This window comes from Misgurnus anguillicaudatus, chromosome 24 (assembly GCF_027580225.2).
Source record: "Misgurnus anguillicaudatus chromosome 24, ASM2758022v2, whole genome shotgun sequence".
NCBI lineage: Eukaryota > Metazoa > Chordata > Actinopteri > Cypriniformes > Cobitidae > Misgurnus > Misgurnus anguillicaudatus.
The window spans coordinates 36,724,244-36,747,752 of record NC_073360.2 but is presented as its reverse complement, the minus strand read 5'-3'; the positions used below and the strand labels follow the sequence as shown (position 1 = coordinate 36,747,752).

The following is a 23,509-nucleotide window of genomic DNA, read 5'->3' as shown; positions in this document are numbered from 1 at the left end:
CCCATACAAGCCAAATGCATTAATCCAAAACAGCAAACGCGTAAACGAAAATAAATGAGTGTGAGGCTGGCATGCAGCGATGCATGAAACACAGAAGCGCAGGGACGCACACAAAACACGGACCACTGTACAAAACTAATCCTCAACATCACAAAACATCAATATCAAAAAAAGCAAAGCACACAGTCAGCGATGGAAGCGGCGCTGCAGGGGGAACGGAGACGAGAAGAAGGTAAAGGGTTGACACACTGATCTGTGCGTATTCGTGCGTGCGTGAGTGTGTAGACAAAGAGCATCTCTCTCGGCCGGATGATGTGACATTTCCCAGAATGCAATAGCTCTAATTGTCAGCAATACGGAAAGAGAGAACGAAACAGACCGAAACAAAGGCTAGAAAAAGGGAGGAGGGTCAGAAACTCGGCTGAACAAAGCGAGAGCGAGGGAGCAAGGGAGTGAAAGACAGAGAGAGAGAGAGAGAGAGAGAGAGAGAGAGAAGCACCTCTGTTGTAGTTTTGACCTTGATCCATAACAGACACTGGCAGGTGGAAAGAAAGGACAGAGAGACAGGGAAAGAAAGAGAGATGTTGAGGTCAGTACCAAGCATACCGCGCACAACGGCATGAAAAGTAAACAAAAAGAGATTTTAATATTTTCTGAAGAAAACACAGTACAAGTGTTGCCAGGGTGTAGATATGCAGTTGCTTGCTAGGTGGATGTAATGGTAAAAGCGCACTTTACATACAGTATTTAAAGGATTACTACACTTTCATAAAAAATCCAGATAATTTTACTCACCCCCATGTCATCCAAGATTTTTTTTGTTCAGTCAAAAAGAAATTAAGTTTTTTGAGGAAACATTCTAGGATTTTTCTCCATATAGTGGATTTCAGTGGACCTCAACAGTTTGCCGTTTCAATGCAGTTTCAAAGGGCTCTAAGATCCCAATTGAGGCATAAAGGGGATCGCACACCGGCCATGCAGCTTAGCGCCACGCAGCTTAGCGCCGCGCAGCTCCGCGTCGAGTCGCGTCTAGGACAACTCGGAGGTATTGTAAACCGGAAGTGCACATTAAATAGCGCGAGCTTCGTCAAATAGCGTCTACTTCAAAATGTAAAATATACGTTAGCAGCCAATGTTAATCATTAATGATTTGGGACAAATATGATGTTATTTAATGTTAAACTATGTGAGTGGCGCTGTGTGGTGCGACAGGGATTTGAACAACTTTCTGAGTCACAGCTGGGCGGCGCCACCTGGCGGCGCCGGTGTGCGTATACTCATAGAAAGCAATGTGTTCGATTTTTTTAGAACGGCGCGGCGCTGAGCCGCGCGGCCGATGTGCGATCCCCTTGAGGGTCTTATCTAACAAAACGATCGTCAGTTTTGCAAAAAAACAATTTCTCATCTTGCACTAGCTGTGTGATGCGCATGCGCGACCTTGCGTATTACATAATCACATCAAAAGGTCATGCGTTACATATGTTAACTCTTTTCCCGCCATTGACGAGTTATCTCGGCAATTAAGAGGAAACATTTGCATAAAAACGTGTTTCTGATAAAGTTTTATGTTAACCTGTAATACTGCGATTAATCTGTTATTGCACTTACCCAATTTATTAAAAACGGAAGCAACTTTTTTTACCATATTTTCTAGGGCTGGGCAAAAAAAAATTTTTTTGATTAATCGTTTTTTAAAACGTGGTCGATTCGGAATCGATTCTCAAAGAGCAGAATCGATTTTTTTTTTCATATTTTTACATTGAATGTAAGATTAACATTAATCAAATACTAGTCTTCTTCACTAGATGTCACCCTCTTTTTTGCCTTGCGTGATGTTACCAAGGAGCGAGAGGTGAGCCATTCAGTGCTTAAAATGGCGGTTTTGGGTGCTTCATTGACATTGATGCCACCTTCACATAAAAAGTAAGAGGTATGGAAGCATTTTAGATTTCGCTAGCAAGACCACGACGATAGTGTTGTGGCTTTTAATTTCTTTTTATTTATTACCCACTCTTTTTTATTAATATAGTATTTGTATTAAATCTATATTCATTATAGTATAAAAACCGACCCGAGATCCGGAATCAAAAATTTAATCGAGAATCGAATCGATTTGATAGCTTGTGAATCGAAATTGAATCGATCTGGAACATCTGAATCGATACCCAGCCCTAATATTTTCTGGACTATAGGCCACACCGGAGTATAAGCGCATCATCCAAAAATGCGTCATTAAGACAAAATAACACATATAAGTCGCAGTGGACTATACGTCTCGTTAATTTGAAAAAACTATTTCACAAAATCCAAGCCAAAGAACAGAAATTTAATCTGGGATGGCAAATTATTCAACTAAACAATAGCACACAGAACAGCAGGCTGAATAGATGTCTGTTTGTTAAAGTAATTTTATCAGTTATTTAAACGATAAACCATAGCATACCTAACTTACCTGGAAGGTTGAATAGTCTAAATTAACCGAACAAGCCAATAGCATGAAGTTCGCATAACTCGCCGAGTTATGGAAAAAAAACGTGGCTTATAGTCTGAAAATATGGTAGTAATTTTAAATTCTGTGTATGTTTTGATAATCGTTCTGAATTTTATCTCTAACAACATTCCTTCACAAAAATGTAATTATTTCAGCTTTTTGCTAAAAAAATTATTTTTAAAGAAAAATATACATACTGAAGAGTTTATAAGCAGAGAAAAAAATAAAGATAGGATGAAACGTTTTTTTTCTCAATTTGTATGTTAGTTTAATGTTTGTTTTAAAGCCAAGGGTCTGTTCTTACAATTGATATATTTTAAGTTTATATATTTTTAGAAGAAAATTTTTCTGGAATGCCTTTTGTAACTCTTTTGTAACAATTACAAAAAATGCTGGCGGACAACTTAAACAAAAAAAAGGCTGGCGAATGAGTAAAACACACACTTGCAGACCATTTTAAACAATAAACTGACACAAGGACATTAAAGGTGTAGCGGAGGATTTTCTCGAATTTTAGAAAAGAACAACCTTCTCCATTTTTTAAAAAAAAATGCAATTGGGCAACACTCCTGATTGACAACTAGGAGGACCAATAGTCTTCATGATCCACCCAGAAAAAGAAAATCCTCCGCAATACCTTTAATTATTATCATTTCACATACAACAATGTAAGAACGGTCCTCTTTCTCCAAACTTGTAAACACTGGAGCACTAGTTTCGCATAGGTCAAGTGTTACCTTTCAACATGATAACATACATAAGGTCACGCTGGCGCCTCACATGGCTAGTGCAAGACTTGTGGTTGTGGTTTAAAAGTATTTTTTTGGCGAAAATGAGGATGAGCCCCTTGAAGCTGCATTGAAACTGTAAACTATTGAGGTCCACTAAATGAAAAAAAAACTCAAAAAACTTTTCTTTTCAACTGAACAAAGACATAAACATCTTGGATGACATGGGGGTGAGTAAATTATCTGCTTTTTTTATAAAAGTGGAGTAATCCTTTAACAGCAAGGATGCATGGGGTTTTATTCAGGTCTGAAGCCCAAGTGGTGCAGGAGGAGTTACTGTATATACTTAAATTTAATACTTACACCCTTATGCATTGTTTGGGCTTCGAACTTTGAAATCTCAAATCACTTGACTTACTGTACAACTGAGATGTGTGCTGTTACAATAACAACCAGAATGAAAGCCGTCACTGTTACTATGGTAAAATGTTAAAGATTGGATATAGGATCTTATTCAGACAGTATAAGCAGACTTTTTATGCTACTAGTGCTGTTTCCTAAGATACACATCAATATTACTGCTCATACTTTAGTGATTCAAACAAACTCAAAGTATGAGCAATCTCTTAGAGCAATCTTTCCTTGGCAAACAAACACCACTGAGGATTGAGATAGAGGCTTACACTGTCTGAAGAGATCTCATATTCAATAACAGGAATTATGTTCGCCAGGGATTTTTTTAAGGGCAAGAGAGGCTAAGATGAGCAAGAAAAAATAAATGCAGAAGAGGGAAAAAAGGAGAGTATGGTATGCTGTTAAGTCACTCATTTGATCTGTGTTGCTGACTTTTATTATCTATGATAAGGCTTAGGGCTGTAATGTCAGGTAAATGTGAAGCATAAGGCAAGCGTGAGTCTTTCGTCTATAAAATTAAATGCACACAAAAGTGCAGACACTATCAGTTACTGCGCCTCATAGCTGTATCAACTACTAGATTCAGCATATTGTGTAATGCTCATTTTTTTGGCTTTAATAAAGATAATATTAAACATAATGTTTATATTGAATGAATATTTTACATTTATAAGAACAATGAATGATAATAAATTAGTAAAAAAAGATAATAGACTAACAGTATAATAGCTCAATTGGAACGAGATTTATGCAAGGTCTTATGTGAGGTCGAGAAAAAACTTTAACATAACACAGGACAAAATTATCTTTCTGGGGATATTCTCAACTGGAGAAATTACTTGTAATAATAGTTTTTACTTAGTGTTACGTTAAACTGAGTCACATGGATCCAACAAACACCAACTTAAATGGATAGTTCGGCTAAAAATTATATTAAACCCGTGTTTTACTCACTCCGAAGCCGTCCGAGATGCATATGTCCATCATTTTTCAGATAAACACATTTTCAGTTATTTTAGAAAATCTCTTATATCTTCCAGCTGCTAAACTGTAAAGTTATTCGGTCCAGCTCCTTCAATTCCAAAAAAATTGCATATATCCTTCCCCAAAAAAATCCAAACGGCTCCAGGATGACAAACAAAGACCCTCCGAGGGCAATCCGCATGGCGGTGTTGTAGAAAAATCCACATTCAAAACTCCATAAACGAAAACAACTAGACTCCAGTAGCGCCGCCATCTTAGACTCTGTATTCAGGAGAGAGTATTAGCGTAGTATACACAGTTTTCTTAGTGACGTATGACAAATTCGGAGGGCGGGGGGACAGAGCAGCAGCAGAGAAACCTCCGTACTCTCCAATCTTGAATGCGGACGCGACTAAGATGGCAGCGCTACTGGAATCTAGTTATTTTCGTTCATAAAGTTTTAAATGTGGATTTTTCTACAACAACACCATGCGGATTACCCTCAGAAGGCCTTTGTTTATCATCCTGGAGCTGTTTGAATTTTTTGGGGAAGGATATATGCACATTTTTTGGACTTGAAGGAATTGGACCCCGTAACTTTACATTTAATTAACTGAAAGATCTAAAGCATTTTCTAAAATAACTGAAAATGTGTTCGTCCGAAAAACGATGGACACATGCATCTCGGATGGCTTTGGGGTGAGTGGGTCATAGGTGTGGTATAATTTTTGGCTTAACTATACCTTTAAAGGACCAGTGTGTAAATTTGTAGCAGCATTTAGTGGTGAGACTGTAAATTGCAACCAGCTCAGTCCACAGCTCATCCCTCCCTTTCGTAACACATAGTGAAGCTACGATAGCCACTACAGGACAAACACATCATCGTCTGAGACAATGTATTGACAAAACGCGCTCTATAGAGTAGTTTGTCTGTTTAGGGCTAATGTAAAAACATGGCGGCGCGAAACGGCGACTTCAATGTAGTAGCTAAAAACGGCTAATTCTAAGATAATTAAAAAAATACAGTTCATTATGTAAGGTCTTTATACACCACTGATAATATACGTAGTTATGTATATTATATTGCATTTCTGTCAAGAGATACTACTAAAAGTTACACAATGCACCTTTGGAGCGCTAATGCTCCATTGCCTTCCATTCATACGCATGCAAATGCGTCAGATCGAAAACGCAAGATAGTTTCTACATTTCGCAGTGTACCAAAGTTCAAGCTGTGAATTCGTATCACGTAAAGATATGTGATCAGTAGAAAACCAGTATGTCACAACGCAACCTATTTGCCAATATTCGCAATAACGTCAGAAAAATATTCATATGTGCCCCTTTAGATTACATTCGTTTGTTGCCATTTGTTGGATCAATGTGAATTAACCATAAAGAAACGTATGAAGTTGGATAAGCACAAATTCAGGATATCCTTTACGGTATGTCATCTACAGTATAGTTTATTATAAGTCTCTATTCATGATAAAAACAATAGATTTAGGCTACAGATATATAAAGCTGTGTAAATATGTGTGTCTGTAACATGAAAGAAGTAATAGCTCATATTGTGTTTGTAAAAGCTCACTGAAGTGACTGTAAGCGATTGTACTTATGTGCAGGCGCTTTAAAGGAGAGGCTTTATCGAAATCCAGCGGAGGGAAAGAGTACCTTCGTTTTCAATTGTGTCGACTGCATCATTGACCAGCCGAATTACCGTCACTATGGAAGCTTGGGAAGAAAAAGCAATGAAGACCCGTCAGAAACGTTCACACATGTGAACACACAAATAAACACGGACACACGATCAAGAGGTCGCACAGTTAAAAAAAGCAACGTCCAAAATGTCTGTAACCCTATTGGTCCACTGCAGAAGCTTCTGTGACTTGATTGGCTGCTGATGACTTTAGCTGTGACCAATGAAAGGCAAGCATGGTATCATTCCAACCAATCTGTTGAGAAATGGTAATGATGTGATCACGCACACCAGCACACACACGCACGCTGCCCTAAAGTCAAATCCGTCTTAACCTGACCATCTTAACCAACCAGACAGTTGATGGCACCCATCAAGGGGTGCTGTCAACTGTGTGATTACTATCATTTAACACAATATATATTTAACAGAATAAAGAAATGTAGTGCTGTTCCCTAACACTGTGGTACTGCATACACGCGCGCACACACACACACACACACACCCTTTTTATACATAATTACTTAAAATGAAGATGAAGATGACTGGACGATGAAGAATCCTGAAAAATACATGTTTCCTTGAAAAAGCTTGTGGTTTTATTTATTTACAGTGAGTTACTGTAACACTAACACTCATACAGGCTCTTACCGTTATCATCACAGGAATCAGACTGAAATGAACTGAGCGAATGGACCTCAGAGTTGCTGCCTTTGTTACTGCCGGAGAAACACGTGACCTCCTCCAGCAAATCCATTTTACCTAAACACAAAGGCCAGAGGTTAACCCATAACAACTGGAACAATCTTAACTGGAAGCGGCTAAAAGGCGTCTGTGGGCGAAAACAGAAAGCCTCTCCACGCCGTTTCTGCCCCTCCGATGTTTGCTTTTTCATTTCTTTCCTTAACACATTTTTCCTTTGATCTCGCGCTAATGGTGTCACAGAAACGGCTGCTTATAACAGCTGCGTATAATTGTCTGACTTTGCATTTCACAGGTGGAGATTTTTAAGACCTCTGAAGGGAGGACACCACAGCGACACAGAATTGAAAAATGAAGTAATTACAGGCTGTAAAAGCCTCCGAGGATTGTGATGGAGAGAATTTAATGGCAGAATGAAAATGGCTTTTGCCATCATCTTTTTTTCGATAAATGGAGGCCGTGAAAATTGCACTGGAACCAGTTTTCTCTTTGGTATTTATTGATGTGAATATTTATAAGTCAACCTTTAAAGCTGATGCACATTTACTGCTTTCCCCAAATCCCCCTTGTTTTTGAAAATTTGTCTCAAATAAAAAGTTCACTTTTATGAACAATTGGTCGACATCTGATGTACATTTTAGGATAAAGTGGCTGGAGCTTGCAAAGAAGCTTGCAATGGCTTCTGAGATGCCAGGTACAAAAGTTTGTCATTGGGAAACAGATTTTACCTTAGAGATCTGATTTGGCCAGGTACAGCCAGTCAAACAGACGCTTGACTGAACCATAATTTATGCTAACAGTCAAGGGGTTTGGCTATCAAGACTATGCATAAATGAACTGAATACTGAGAAGTGGTTGTGTAGCGTAACGCTTAAGGATCTGGGCAGCTAACACAAAGGTTGGACGTTAATCCTTGAGCGGGTCTAACACAAGAAGAGGATAACCACTTAGATCACAAACATACTCGGTTGCCATTAAGCTTTAAAGAGACATTCCACTTTTTTTTTTTAAATGTACTAATTTTCCAGCTCCCCTACACTGTAATAAATTTGCTGTAATTTTGCAGCTTGTTGCCAGTAACTTACTGTAGAAGATAAAGTCTAAAAATGTTTCATGTTCATTTAACTTTGAACAAAATGTTGCCAGTAAATAACATAAATGTCAAATCTACAGTAAGTTACTGGCAGCTAGTTGCCAGTAATACCCAGTAATACTGTAATTTCTACAGAATTTTTTTACAGTGTAGAGTTAAATATCTGTTTTTTTACCGTTTTGGAATCCATTCAGCTGATCTCTGGTTTGGGCGCTACCCCTTTTAGCATAGCTTAGCATAATCCATTGAATCTGATTAGACCATTAGCATTGCGCTCAAAAATGACCAGAGTTTCGAAAGTTTTCCTATTTAAAACTTAACTCTTGTGTAGTTACATTGTGTACTAAGACAATAGTCTAAGAATATATTCCCCTTGGTAACTTTTTAACTCAATGGCAGGGGACTACTTTCGGGCAGTGCGTAATATCACTGCGCCTGCTGCAGTCATGTTACGGCAGCAAAGTCCTTGATTATTACGCCAGAAGGAGAGTATAGTTCCTAGCCATATCTGCCTAGAAAATCACAACTTTTAATTTTTCGTCGTCTCAATGTAACTACAGAAGAGTCAAGTTTTAAATTGGTTATTTTTTAGCATGATGCTAATGGTCTAAACAGATTCAATGGATTATGCTAAGCTATGCTAAAAGTGGTGCCGCCAGTCCCGGAGATCAGCTGAATGAATTCCAAAACAGAAAAAATCTAACTCTAGGGGAGCTGGAAAATTAGCATATTTTCAAAAAAGTGGAGTGTCCCTTTAAAGCCAGGAACGCAATCCCTGCTGAAAAGAGGAAAACTCAAATACTTTGAAGTCAACTGTAAGTCACCTTGGATGAAATTAACAGCTACATGGTTTGTAAGAAAAATCTCTTACAAAAGTATAAGCGCACACCTGACCTCAACAAAAAAATACAATTTAGGGGTTGACTGATATGTGTTTTTCAGGGCTGATACCGACTATTACAGAATAAGAAGAAAGATAATTTGAATATATATATATATATATACACATGTCTGTAGTAAAATTAAAATTTGTCAGAGCCATTGTCTTTTATTTTAACTTTAAAACTTTCATTAAATGCTTTTGAACATCAACAAGGGTTGACCGATATGTGTTCTTTTTTTCCAGGACTGATACGGATGTCTGGAGTAAAAATGAAAATGAATGTCAAAATGAAGAATAACAAGGGCTATGACAAAAACTTTTCTTAAATGCTTTTAAACATCACTAGGTTTGACCGATATGCATTTTTCAGGGCAGATACCGATAATTACTGATCAAGGAGACTGATGGCTGATATTTTGAACCAATATTTTTGGCATAAAAATGAACATTAATGTTGAAATTAAGAATAACAAAAAAAATTATTGGCAATTTGGTTTTGAGAATAACCGATAATCGGATAATATCGGTCGACCCCTAGTACAATTTACAATATTACTTATCTCTGAAGCACAATAAGTATACAGATTAGGGTTGTAACGATAGTGATGGTCGTTTTCGAAGCACTGCTTCATGAGGCTTCGAAACATTTACAAATCTTTTGTTTCGAATCAGTGGTTCGGAGCGTGTTTCAAACTGGCCCAAGTCACGTGATTTTAGCAAATGAGGCTTCATTACGTCATACGTTTCAAAAATCCGATGGTTCACCACTAGGGGGAGTTGATCACATGACCAGTGTCTAATAAGTTTAGGTGAACTCGGGTCAGTTTTATTATCCAAGTTCATCAAAACATTTATCCTTCTGACTAATAACACTACCATTTTGTCCCCTTTTTGTTCATAGACAGATTTAATGACAAAAATGTGCATAATTAATAGGGTTAGTTTTAATGATTTGTTTGCTCTAAATAAAACTAAAAACACAGAATACACTTTTAATTATGTTTTAAGTAAAAAAAATTGTAACATTTTAATCAAAATCTTGCTATTATTTTGTAAAAAAAAGTGTAAAATGTTTGGACATATCTGCTTTGACCAGCAGGGGTCGCCAGCGGAAGAAAACCGCTAGCTGCTGGCTTATTTTAAAAACGCCGATCTTTCATTGGAAACAATTGAAAACATGCGCCGGCCGCAGGCGTAAAAGTTTTGGTGTGCACAACCCCTAAGACGAGTCTACCTTTTGAAAAAAAATAAGATTAAATAAATCTGCACATCTCCCATTTTAACAAAATAAGAAATAAGTTATTTCTCATTAGATTAGACAAGAATAAACCAAACTGTCCTTCCTCTTGAACACCATAAATGGGAGAGCAAAACGTTCAGGGCCATTTTCAGATACCCAAAGATTTTAACTTTTCCGGCAGAGGATAGAGATAAGAATTTGTAGCCTTTGGTTTTGACATATTTTCCCAGCTGTACATGAATGAGTGGAGTCTAAACAGTCACGTGGAATGAAGTTGCAGCAGCGCATGTGAGATCTGCTTTCATTTCCCACCCAAAACTGTGGATAAGCAAAAGTTCACGGTATGATAATCGCGCATGTTAATAGCACGGTAAACCACCATACCAATATACCATTACAACCATAGATATACTGTTAAAACATACAGTAGCTTGAATGCACTGTAGGTCACTCTGGATAAAAGAGTCTTACATATAAATGTAAAGAAGTTTAACATTCATTAAAGGAATATTCCATTTTCATAAAAGAAAAATCCAGATAATTTACTCACCACCATGTCATCCAAAATGTTGATGTCTTTCTTCGTTCAGTCGAGAAGAAATTATGTTTTTTGAGGAAAACATTGCAGGATTTTTCTCATTTTAATGGACTTTAATGGACACCAACAATTAATACTTAACTCAACACTTAACAGTTTTTTTCAACGGAGTTTCGAGGACGATAAACGATCCCAAATGAGGCATAAGGGTCTTATCTAGCAAAACGATTGTCATTTTTGACAAGAAAAATAACAAATATGCTATTTTAAACCACAACTTTTCGTCAAGGTCCGGTCCAGCGTGACCTAACGTAAATGCGTAGTGACGTAGGAAGGTCACGTGTTACATATATAAAACGCACATTTGCGGACCATTTTAAACAATAAACTGACACAAAGACATTAATTAGTATCAGTTGACATACAACAACGTAGAAACGGTCCTCTTTCAAGACGCTTGTAAACACTGGGGCGGAGTTTCGCGTTCGTCTTCTGTGACCTCTTGACTTGATGACGTATTGCGTGGGGTCACGCTAGCGCATCACGACCGGATCTAGACGAGAAGTTGTGCTTTAAAAGTGTATATTTGTTGTTTTTCTTGTCAAAAATGACAATCGTTTTGCTGGATAGGACCCTTATGCCTCGTTTGGGATTGTTTATAGTCCTTTGAAACTCCGTTAAAAAAAACTGTTAAGTGTTGAGTTAAGTATTAATTGTTGGTGTCTATTAAAGTCCATTAAAATGAGAAAAATCCTGCAATGTTTTAAAATTGGTTTACAAAAAGCAACATTAAATGAAAGTTTTAATTTGTTATAACTTTATCAACCCGCAGCTACATTCTCAATTTCGGCTGTAATCCTCCTGTGAAACTCTTTTCGGATTAGATTTACCGAAATCATCAGCAAACTTGTTAAAACTGTGTAAAGTGTCAACAAGCCGCATGCCGGTGAAGACAGTGTCACAGCGGGACAGTGAGCTCAGTTTGAGCAGATAAAAGTGCTGAGCTGCATACACAGATAATCCAGACCTGGCAGCAGTTTTATTATCTAGGCTGAAAACAGTCACAGGTCAATTTGCAATCGTTACATTTGACTATAAATTCAATCCGAATGCATTTATAGTGCTGCTGATCATAAAGACACTGGATTTTAAAATGTGTTTGCCAATATGCCTTTATCTAAAGCCTATAGGGCAGTTACAGAGATATGAGTTTCAGATCATGTGTCGTGTGATGTTCAATGCACAGACGATTAAATATCACTGTTGGCAGGCATGAAAAGATCAAAGCTGTCTGATAAATTCACATTGACAACACATTAACATACATATACTGTATATATTTCTTTACCCTCATAAACGGAAAAATATAATTTACAAACTTACTCTCATCTTCCCAAGGGCTCTTGCGTAGCGAATCACAGTCTGAGCGGCACGGCGAAACAGGTGGCAGATTTGGTGCTACGCTGCACACGACCACGCCCCTCCGGTTGGTTCCGCCCAGTATCCGTGGCGACTCCGCCGGATGAAAAGTGCTCATTTCCGTCAATTCCGCACCTCTGCCCTCGCCCGCCCTTTTCTCTAGCGATCCACGCGCATCTCCTGGGAAACAGGGTGTGTACGCCATGGGTCGAACGGGTACCTGAGGTGGCCCGATCATGCTGCTTTCCGAGTACAGGCTGATGGGCTCTCCGATAGCGCAGTGCAGGGGCGGATAGTGGCCACCGTTGGCTTTGTGCAGCAGGGCGGCCGTAGCCGGGTCCTGGATCATGGAGAGGTTATTTCGGGAATAGCTCTTCTGGAAGACCTTCTTCCGGAAGGCGATGAAGAGGAGGATGAGGGCGAGTATGAGGAAGAGCACGACGGCGATGCCGATAAGCTCTTCCTTCCCGACGTAGGCGTGGCCGGCCTGCATGTCCGGTACTAACACCGGACGAACAGAACAGGCGCTGCCCACGAATCCGGGCGTGCAGTTGCAGTAGAAGGACCCAAAGGTGTTGACACACACACCGTTGTTCTCGCACAGCTCGCGTTCACACTCGTTCACATCTTCTTCACACCTGTGGAGGAGAAATAAGCATGTTATAGCTATTCTTCTGAAATGCATCAGTATGAACACCCTGTTCACTTTTATCCATAAAATAATGTCAATCTTCTCTATTCCAAGTCATCTACAGTCACATATTTGCTTGGTGATCGTCTCCTAGTTATTTCCATATCCACTGGAGTATTTTAAAGCCTGTCTTTATTCACTTTTCTTAACATGGTAAAGAGCGGGATATATTTTTTATGCAAATTTCTGTAAGAAGGCAATAAGACTTTATTGTATTTGTTAAGTGAGTGTGCGCTGGAAAGGGACTGTGACTAAACCCTTAGGTTGAATGTTTATGTATGAAAATAAATAAAAAGTTTCTGTGGTCTATAACAAAATCACATTAGCAGAAGTCAAGAGAGACTGCAAAAATACAATTCACAGAGAAAACGAGAATGAAAACACCTATATAAAAAGACAGATGTTGCTCATGTCAATAGAGGACTGCTGCCATCCTGTGGCCACAGACTGTATTACATGTACAACCTCTTAAAGGGATAGTTCACCCAAAAATGAAAATTGTATCATCATTTTCTCATCCTCAAGTTGTTTTAAACCTGTATGAATGTCTTTTTTCTGATGAACACAAAAGAAGATATTTTGATAAATGATGGTAAGCACACAGCTGATGGTACCCATTGAATTCCATCGTATTTGTTTTTCCTACTATGGAAGTCAATGGTTACCATCAGTTGTGTGCTTACCATCATTTATCAAAATATCTTCTGTGTTCATCAGAAAAAAAGACATTAATACAGTTTTGAAATAATATGAGGATGAGAAAATGACAGAATTTTAATTTTTGGGTGAACTATCCCTTTAAAAAATGCATTACATCTGCATCCAAAGTATAAAAAATTGGTAAGTACACCAGTGCAGAGCAGTGTTGGGTAAATTACTCAAAAAAGGTAATTATTACTATATACTAATTATTCAATCATGTCATTTGATTACTGCACTAATTGCTCGCTCTAAATAGTATTAAATTACGTATTACTATTTTTATCCTAAATCCTATTTAGTAAATGATACAAAACGGTTCGAATAAATTATATAAAAGTACAAAAATTACTCTGGTCACACTTTTTAAGGTCCAATTTTCACTATTGACTATCAACTACTTTTGCCTCAATATACTCATAATTACTGCTTATTAATACTTAGTAAAGTAGTTGTTAAGTTTACGTATTGGTAGGAATTGGGTAAAATTAAGGATACAGAATAACGGTACATTCACATGGGGTGAAAGCGTTAACGCTTGACAGAAGGCTTTTCTGAAGTGTGGCCAACAGCCAAGTGGCCGCACACATGCTCCGATCTTGCATAAACGTAGTTAGCAGGCTCACACTAGGTTATTTGCATAAGGCGATCTGAGTGGCTGACGCACGTGTTGGTGCTTGAAAAGTTTAGAAATGTTTTTGTACATTCACACGAGACGGAAGTGTTAACACTTGACGGAAGGCTTGTCTGAAGCGTGGCCAACAGCCAATCACAGTGGCTGCAACACATGCTCCGGTCTTGCATAAACCTAATTGGCTGGCTCGCACTAAGTTATTTGCATGAGGCAAACTGATTGGTTGATGCACACGTTGGCACTACGTTGAAAAGTTGAGAAATGTTGAACTTCTGCTGCGAGCAACGGCAGTGATGTGACGTTGACGGATCCACAATTCAGTTCGGCGACGCATGACATCACCCATTAAAAGTAAATGAGAAGCGTTAACGCTTTCGCCTCATGTGAATGTACTGTAAGGTTTTGGAGAATCAGGCATTAATATGCGCTTTTTAAGTATTAATAAACAGCCAATATATCAGTAATATTTATGCTAATAATCATGGTTGGTTAATTGTGAGAAATTGAAACTACACTTCAGTGTTTTACTTACCATTATTCTTATTAACTTAACTTATTAAGTATTTAAAGTAAGACGGATACATAAAAAACATGCATTTTAACCTTAGACTTAAATTTTAAAATATTGTATTATATATCATTAAACTACAGTCCTTACACAGTATTTAGTTCAATTACATCAGAAGTAACTCTAATTTAATTACTGGAAAAATAAGAGTAATCCCTTACTTTACTTATTCAAGAAAAAGTAATTTAAATACAGTAACTAATTACTTAGTAACTAGTTACACCCAACACTGGTGCTGAGTCAGTGCTTTTCCATAGTGATGCAAAAGTAAAAATAAAACAAATCTCAAACTGACGTTGCGCCCGTGTATCCTCTCTTGCAGCTGCAGATGAAGGCGTTTCCGATAGGTTTACAGATGCCTCCGTTCTGACACGGGTTTGGCATACACACGCTGGTCTCTGTCTCACAGCGCCCTCCGGTGTACAGACCGCTGCAACTGCATGAAAAACCTGAGAGACGCAAGACAGACCGTTTAGTTTATGCATTGCAAAAAACTCCAACTCCTTTGGGAAATCTCATGGAAAATGTCAACGAGTAAACGGCACGCTGGTTTTATTAGCGCTAGCAACACAAACAAACAAACATCTGCAGACGTTCCAGCACGACGACCTTTAAAAACACACAGAGGAAAACCACAACTCCCAAAACACAGATGATTCATTCATCCAAAGCAGAGAGAGAGAGAGAGAGGATACATCAAGATGAGAAGAAATAAGATGAAACCAGAAAAGTGAAGACTAAATAAGAAAGGAAAGAAGATGGATAAAAGAACAAATAAAGGGATAAGAAGATCAGAAGAAATCAAAAGTGACAGAATAACAAAACCGAGACCATAAAGAATAGATGAGGGGAGATGAGATTTACAAAAAACCATAAACTTATTAAAAATCATAATTCATAGTTTAAAGTCTTCCAGCAATTTTTAATTCAAACTTCCACTTACCAGACAATGTGACTCCAGCCAACACTGAGCAAAGCTCATTAACACTAATAACATTATAGCGAGAGATTAATTGGAAACTAATTGAAGCAACCGAGAGGATTAATTATAAAATGAAGATAAGAACCTAAGCAGCTCACCTCCAGATGGCAGACTGACGCAGGTGCCGCCGTTGAGGCAGGGCTGGGCTGCGCACGCGTCAGGGTACAGAACGCACCCCAGTTTGAGATCCGTCAGTCCGACCACCTCCGCGTAAGGGCTGCGTTTGTTTTGAAGCGGAAGTTCGTTATCGTTCAGTACCACAGAGTCCAGGCAGCCCTGAAATCCGTTACTGACCCGCAGGCCTTTCCGTTCCGTCAGACTACGGGCGTCCGTAGGCGACACCTGCGCTCCGAAGTAAATGGACAAATCCGCTCCCATTGGACTGAATTTGGCAGTAGCTAGACGTCTTTCTACGTAAGTGTCGTCGAGCGACAGGCTGCTGTAATTTCCTCGTAACTCCAGGGTCACGTGATGCCAGATGCCATCGTTGATTGGTCGCCCGGAGATTCCGATGCTTCTGGGATTGTTGGTGCAGTCTAACTGAAACCAGAGTTTTCCCTCTTCGATCTGTCAATTAAGAAAAAATAATAGGAGGTGTTTATTGACATATACAGTACAGGTTGATATTCATATCAATTTCATTAGGAGAATATGTTTAGGTTAATGTGTGAATGGCACCTTTAGCATAGTGCAGGGTTCACTGCGCGTGTACATGATGATTCCTCTGCTCTGCAGCGTTCGGATCCGAAGGGCTAATTTCATCTCCCCGTTTCTCTCTTCATCTGTAACTCTGTACTTTATGTAACTACTGCCTGAAAAACTCAGAGAGGTGTGTCCTAAAAAAAGCACAATTCAGTCAGTGGATTGGAAACATGCAGCGTAAAGTAAAAGCTAAAGACAAAAATTAAAACTTACCAGCACATTCTCCCAGTTTGCCAGGAGGACACTGGCACGCGTACGGACCCCTGTTGCTCTCTGTGCCAACGCATTGCATGTCTCCAGGACATCTTATCTCTGCACACACCTCAGAGCCGGAAGAACAACTCCCATCTGAGACACGGAAAAAAAATGCAGAATATATTTACATATCAACTGCTCAAATGGTAAGGAAAATTCCTAAATACAGGGGGAGGATTTTTCACATTTATTATTTACACATAAATATTTACCAAATAAATGTTAAAGGAATAGTCTACTCATTTTTAATATTAAAATATGTTATTACCTTAACTAAGAATTGTTGATACATCCCTCTATCATCTGTGTGCGTGCACGTAAGCGCTGGAGCGTGCTGCGACGCTTCGATGGCGTTTGGCTTGGCCCCATTCATTCAATGGTACCATTTAGAGATAAAGTTAGAAGTGACCAAACACATCAACGTTTTTCCTATTTGGGACGAGTAGTTGTGCGAGCAGGTTTGGTGGTACAAAATAAAACGTAGCGCTTTTCTAAGCGAATTTGAAAGAGGACCTATATTTTATCGCGTAATAGCACTTTTGGGAGTACTTCGACTCGCCTGAAAAGTCCGCTCCCCTTCTCCATCTCATAATGGGAGAGGGAGGGTGTTACTGCGCCGAGTCGAAGTACTCCCAAAAGTGCCATTACGCCATAAAACATAGTTCCTCTTTTAAATCCGCTTAGAAAAGCGCTACGTTTTATTTTGTACCACCACTTATGTGTGTGTTTGGTCACTTCTAACTTTATCTCTAAATGGTACGATTGAATGAATGGGGCTAAGCTAAATGCTATCGAAGCGTCGCAGCGCGCGCCAGCGCTTACGTGCACGCACACAGATGATAGAGGGATGTATCAACAATTCTTAGTTTAGGTAATAACATATTTTAATATTGAAAATGAGTAGACTAATCCTTTAAATTGATATCCTAACTATGTAGAACTGTATAAACGCTACCGGTCAAAACTATGATCTTAAAAATCTTTTCATTTAAAGGTGTATGGTTAAATGATTGAAATTAAATTTTAAATAGATGATTTATGTTGCGTACAAACGCTAAGCACGTGTTTCTCGTTCTAAGATTACATGTAGGATTTAACTTTGCGTGATGTAAATGTTTTGCTTGAATTTATTTTCAAATGACGCAATTGGATGGCGCATTTGCCGCGAAAATGTTCTATTCGCCCCAAGCATGTCTATTCGCATCTTTGCATTGACTTTCTATGTAATCTACATACCAAGCGCAAAGCATAACGTTCCCCTCTCTAGATTACTCGCGAGATTAAATTTTGTGTCATGCAAATGCTTAGCTTTAGTTAAATATTTTCAACTTGCACGAAGACGCGTTTGAGGCGAATAACGCATTTTTGCAGCAATCACACTTATCAATTCGCATCGCCCGCGTAAGTTTCCATCTATATTTTTCGCTTTAGTTTATTTTCAAATGATGCTAATTGGACGACGCGATTGCCGCGAAAATGCGCTATTCGCCCTGAGCGCGTCTATTCTTTGCTTTGACTTTTTATGTAATCTACATACCAAGCGCGAAGCATAACTTTCCTCTTTTTAGATTACTCATGGGATTTAATTTTGTGTCATGCAAATGTTTAGCTTTAGTTAAATATTTTCAACTTGCACGAAGACGCGTTTGAGGCGAATAACGCATTTTTGCAGCAATTACACTTATCAATTCGCATCGCCCCGCGTGAGTTTGCATCTATATTTTTCGCTTGAGTTTATTTTCAAATGATGCTAATTGGACGACGCGATTGCTGCGAAAATGTGCTATTCGCCCTGAGCGCGTCTATTCTTTGCTTTGACTTTTTATGTAATCTACATACCAAGCGCGAAGCATAACGTTCCTCTTTTAGATTACTCACGGGATTTAATTTTGTGTTATGCAAATGTTTAGCTTTAGTTAAATATTTTCAACTTGCGCAAAGACGCGTTTGAGAGAATAGTGTGTTTTCGCGGCAATCGCACTGTCCAATTTTCGCCCCGTATGAGTTAGCATCTATATTTTTCGCTTGAGTTTATTTTCTAATGACGCGAATTGGACAGCACGATTGCTACGAAAATTTACAATTCGCCCCGAACGCGTGTATTCGTGACTTTGTATGTAATCTACTTGAGCAAATCGTTGAATTCGCGTTTGGTGTGTACGCCCCCATTAAGCTGCCTACACACCACGCGCGAAGCTTTACGTTCCTTGCTCTAGATTACTCGCGGGATTTAACTTTGTGTCATGTAAATTTTTCACTTGAGTTGAATATTTTCAACTTGCGCGAAGACACGCTTGAGGCGAATAACGCGTTTTGCATTCGCACTGCGAAAATACGCTATTCGCCCAAACGCATCTCTTCGCATCTTTGCATTGACTTTTTATGCAATCTACTTGTGTAAATCGTTGAATTTGAAACGCCAATTTTTAACTAAAGTGAAAAATTTGCATGACACAAAGTTAAATCCCACAAGTAATCTAGAGCGAGGAGCGTGATGCTTCACACAGAATAATGGGGGCGTACACACCAAACGCGAAATTCAATGATTTGTGAAAATAAATTACACGTTCCTTGCTCTAGATTACTGTCACGATTTAACTTTGTGTCATGCAAATTTCTCACTCAAATTGAATATTTTTAACTTGCGCAAAGACACGTTTAAGGCGAATAACAAATTTTTTCGCGGCAATCGCACTGCCCAATTCGGATCGCCCCGAGTGAGATATGATAAAATCTGAGTTTTACATTTATGTAAGATGCTTTTAGTCACCACAAAATTCCCATAGTGACATTTTTGTTATGCCATAGTTTGGACGAGTTTATTATTATTCTGTAATGTGAAATTTATAGTGTATATAAAAAAAGAACGAGTGTCCCAAAACTTTTGATTGGTAGTGTATATAATTTTTTTTTAAAAACTACAAACACCAAACAACGATGCCATAGAAGAACAATTCGGACGCTACTGTATATTGATGCATCCCCCAAACAGATGGTAATGGGGCATCTATATATCTATGTCTGAGGCAGGGTGAAATCAAAGATTGAACCAACGTGGTCACATGGACTATTATAATGATGTCATTATTGCCTTTCTGAGCCTTAAAAGTTGCATTGCTGTCTATGGGGGTTTAGAAAACTCTTGTTCATTTGTGTTCTGAAGATGAACAAAGTTGTTACAGTATACATAAAAGTGCTCACTATATAAGTATACATAAAAGAGCAATGTACAACTTACCGCTGCACACACAGCGTGTGTTCCTGTGAAACTTTGGTGAGACGAAACTGATTTTGGTGGAGCTGTACGTGAGCAGACTGTGTGAATCCAGCGTGATGGTCTGTTCACACTGGGCTTCCCTGCAGTCCAGACCCGAGCAGTTTTTATCCAGAACCGCCGATACCCTCAGGACCTGGTCTAACTGACGCCGGGCCGAGCTCAGTTTCTGCGTGACGAATGCCGCCTTGTAGAACCCGCTGCCTTCTGCCGTCTCCACGGCAACCAGCAGGTCCAGCTGCCCGGTGGACTCGACGGGCTGCACGCTGAGCACATGCAGAGCGTCAGGACGGGTCGTTGCCATGACGCTGGAAAGAACGCGTCTGACCGAGGGGAGGTAGCGAGAGACAAAGTCGTGAGGAGAGACGCGGTCGAATCTGATCGTCACTGCGTCATGGAGCATTTCGACGGAGGCCTGCTCCACGTGCACGCTCACGGGAACGCTCACGGTGAAGCGGCCATCTGTAACCGTAGCGTTGAGGGTGTAGCGGCCAGCGTCCAATCCGCTCAGAGCGATGATTCGACCGTCTCTAGGGCTCACCTGACAGGAACATGAGGACAAACACTGTCAGACACTGTTGTTCAAACAAAGAGATTAAAATCAACAAATGAACATACAAGGACACACACATACCTTAAAAAGGCTGCTTTGCTGGTGTGTGTGTCCATAAGTGAGTATATCAAATGCATCCTGGTCCGTTGCGTGTATCTGACCAATCACGCCTCCCGGAAACTCGTCTTCCATTGTTACAATGTGCACATGTAAAGGTAACGCCGCAGGCTTGTGTACGCTCTCCTCTATAACACGCACCAATACAGTCGCAGTGGATGACAGAGCTGGACGACCTGAGTCACTCGCCTATGATGCAAAAAATCATGTCAATCAAACAGCTGACCAATCAGTGGGGACAGGAAAAGTTTTGCATGTGTTCTGTGATTTGATTAAAATGTGTTTTTGTAAGTTTGCTTAGATAAAATTGTCTGCTAAATGCCTAAATGTAAATAAAAATATATTTGTAAAAAACAAACAATATTAATATGATTATACCTGCACTTGAATGACGTATTCAGTGCCCTCTGACCTTCGGAACACCTGATTGGATGTCAACAGCCCCTCTCTGTCCAGCTTAAACCACGCCCCCTCATTTCCTGATAGGATGCGGAAATGAAAAGGAGGGCCGTTATGGCTGGCATCCTTATCCATGACAGACAGCTGGAGAACACTCGTTCCCATCGGCTTGTTTTCCTGTTGACGAATTAAGCGCACATTACTTTATTGATATTATTGGATGCGATTGGATTATTTGATCGATTTGACCGCCACTCGTGACTGTACCTGTATAACTGCAGTGTGATTGGCTGGAGTGAAAGTGGGCGGGTTGTCATTGACGTCTGAGATGTCAATGTTGACCTGTACAGTAGAGGACATGGCTGGTGTGCCACTGTCAAGCGCTCTCACGGACAATGAGTAACTAGCCATCTAGTGAGAGAGAGAGAGAGATATAGAAAGAGAAATGTACCAAAAGTCAGTGGGGTGCGTAAAGTATTCATGTAAACAATGATGACTTAATAAAGACAATTGTCATGAAAATAAAAGAGAAAAAGTGAAAGCGAAAGAAAGAGATAAAAAGCTAAAGAGTAAAAAAATGAAAGACAAGAAAGAGAAATAGAGAAAGCAAAAGTAAGAAATAAAAAGTGAAATAAAGAACGGAAGAAATAAAAAGTGAAAGAAAGAAAGCAAAGAAAAAGAAAGGAAAAGTAAAAGAAAAAAGAAAGGAAAAGTGAAAGAAAAGTAAAAAAGAAACAACTACAAAGAAAAAAGAAAGTAAGAAAGAAAAATAGAAAGAAGGAAAAAGCAAAAGAAAGAAAAAGAGTATGAATGTAAACAATGATGACTTAATAAAGACAATTATCATGAAAATAAAAGAGAAAAAGTGAAAGTGAAAGAAAGAGATAAAAAGAGTTAAAAAAGCTAAAGAGTAAAAAAAGAAAGACAGAAAAAGCAAAAGAAAGAAATTACAAAATAAGATAGAAGAAAAGAAAGAAAAAGACAAAAGTGAGAGCAAAAAAAAAACAGAAAGAAAAAACTAAAAAGAAAGAAAGTAAGGAAGAAAGGAAAAGGAAAATAAAAAGAAAGGAAAATTGAAAGAAAAGTAAAAAAAGAAAGAAACAACTACAAGGAAAAAAGAAAGTAAGAAAGAAAAATCGAAAGAAAGAAAAAAGTAAAAGAAAGAAAAGCAAAAAATTGAAAAAAGTGATAAAAAGCAAAAAAGTATAAAAAAGTAAAAGTCAGAGAGAAAAGCAAAGAGAAAAAAGAAAGGACAAAATAAGATAAAATAAAAGAAAGAAAGAAAAAGACAAAAGTGATAACAAAAAGAAAATAGAAAGAAATAACTAAAAAGAAAGGAAGAAAAAGAAAGAAAAAAGAAAGTAAGAAAGAAAAAGTGAAATAAAGAACGGAAGAAATAAAAAGTGAAAGAATGAAAGCAAAGAAAAAGAAAGGAAAAGTAAAAGGAAGAAAGAAAGAAATAAAAAGTGAAAGAAAAGTAAAAAAGAAAGAAACAACTATAGAAGTAAAAGAAAGAAAAAAGCAAACATTTTTTAAAAAAGTGATAAAAAGTATAAGTAAGTGAATGATAGAGAGAAAAACAAAGAGTAAGAAAGAAAGAACAAAATAAGATAGAAAGAAAGAAAGACCAAAGTGAGAACAAAAAAGAAAGAAAGGAAGAAAGAAAAAGGAAGAAAGAAAGAAAGAAAAAGTGAAAGAAAAGTAAAAAAGAAAGAAACAACTATAGAAGTAAAAGAAAGAAAAAAGCAAACATTTTTTAAAAAAGTGATAAAAAGTATAAGTAAGTGAATGATAGAGAGAAAAACAAAGAGTAAGAAAGAAAGAACAAAATAAGATAGAAAGAAAGAAAGACCAAAGTGAGAACAAAAAAGAAAGAAAGGAAGAAAGAAAAAGAAAGAAAGGAAGAAAGAAAAAGAAAGAAAGGAAAAGAGAAATAAAAAAGAAAGAAAGAAAGAAAGAAAGAAAAAGTGAAAGAAAGAAATAACTACAAACAAGAAAGAAAAAGCGTTAGAAAGAAAAAAAGCAAAAAAAATTTAAAGAAAGAAAGAAAAAACTAAAAAAGATAAAAACGCAAAAGAGTGAAAGACAGAGAGAAAAACAAAGAGTAAGAAAGAAAGAACAAAATAAGATAGAAAGAAAGAAAAAGACCAAAGTTAGAACAAAAAATAAAGAAAGGAAGAAAGAAAAAGAAAGAAAGGAAAAGAGAAATAAAAAAGAAAGAAAGAAAAAGTCAAAGAAAAGTAAAAAAGAAAGAAACAACTATAGAAGTAAAAGAAAGAAAAAAGCAAACATTTTTTAAAAAAGTGATAAAAAGTATAAGTAAGTGAATGATAGAGAGAAAAACAAAGAGTAAGAAAGAAAGAACAAAATAAGATAGAAAGAAAGAAAGACCAAAGTGAGAACAAAAAAGAAAGAAAGGAAGAAAGAAAAAGAAAGAAAGGAAGAAAGAAAAAGAAAGAAAGGAA

The 23,509-nt window shown here is 38.0% G+C and overlaps 1 protein-coding gene across 6 annotated transcripts in view; it reads right to left on the bottom strand.

The window, feature by feature from the left end:
* fat3a (FAT atypical cadherin 3a) overlaps positions 1–23,509 on the bottom strand; it is a 196,838-nt gene that overhangs the window by 4,442 nt on the left and 168,887 nt on the right. For 2 of the 6 annotated variants that reach the window (XM_055197301.2, XM_055197304.2), the window contains 12 exons: positions 21,312–21,455; positions 21,024–21,221; positions 20,610–20,834; positions 19,940–20,516; positions 16,660–16,794; positions 16,423–16,580; positions 15,843–16,311; positions 15,058–15,211; positions 12,135–12,808; positions 6,947–7,057; positions 6,271–6,330; positions 500–535 (listed from right to left, as the gene is read on the bottom strand). In XM_055197301.2, coding sequence (XP_055053276.2) covers positions 500–535; positions 6,271–6,330; positions 6,947–7,057; positions 12,135–12,808; positions 15,058–15,211; positions 15,843–16,311; positions 16,423–16,580; positions 16,660–16,794; positions 19,940–20,516; positions 20,610–20,834; positions 21,024–21,221; positions 21,312–21,455 — 2,941 coding nt within the window. The remainder of the gene's footprint in view (positions 1–499; positions 536–6,270; positions 6,331–6,946; positions 7,058–12,134; positions 12,809–15,057; positions 15,212–15,842; positions 16,312–16,422; positions 16,581–16,659; positions 16,795–19,939; positions 20,517–20,609; positions 20,835–21,023; positions 21,222–21,311; positions 21,456–23,509) is intronic. The other 4 variants (XM_055197305.2, XM_055197306.2, XM_055197302.2 and 1 more) reach the window with 3 other exon arrangements.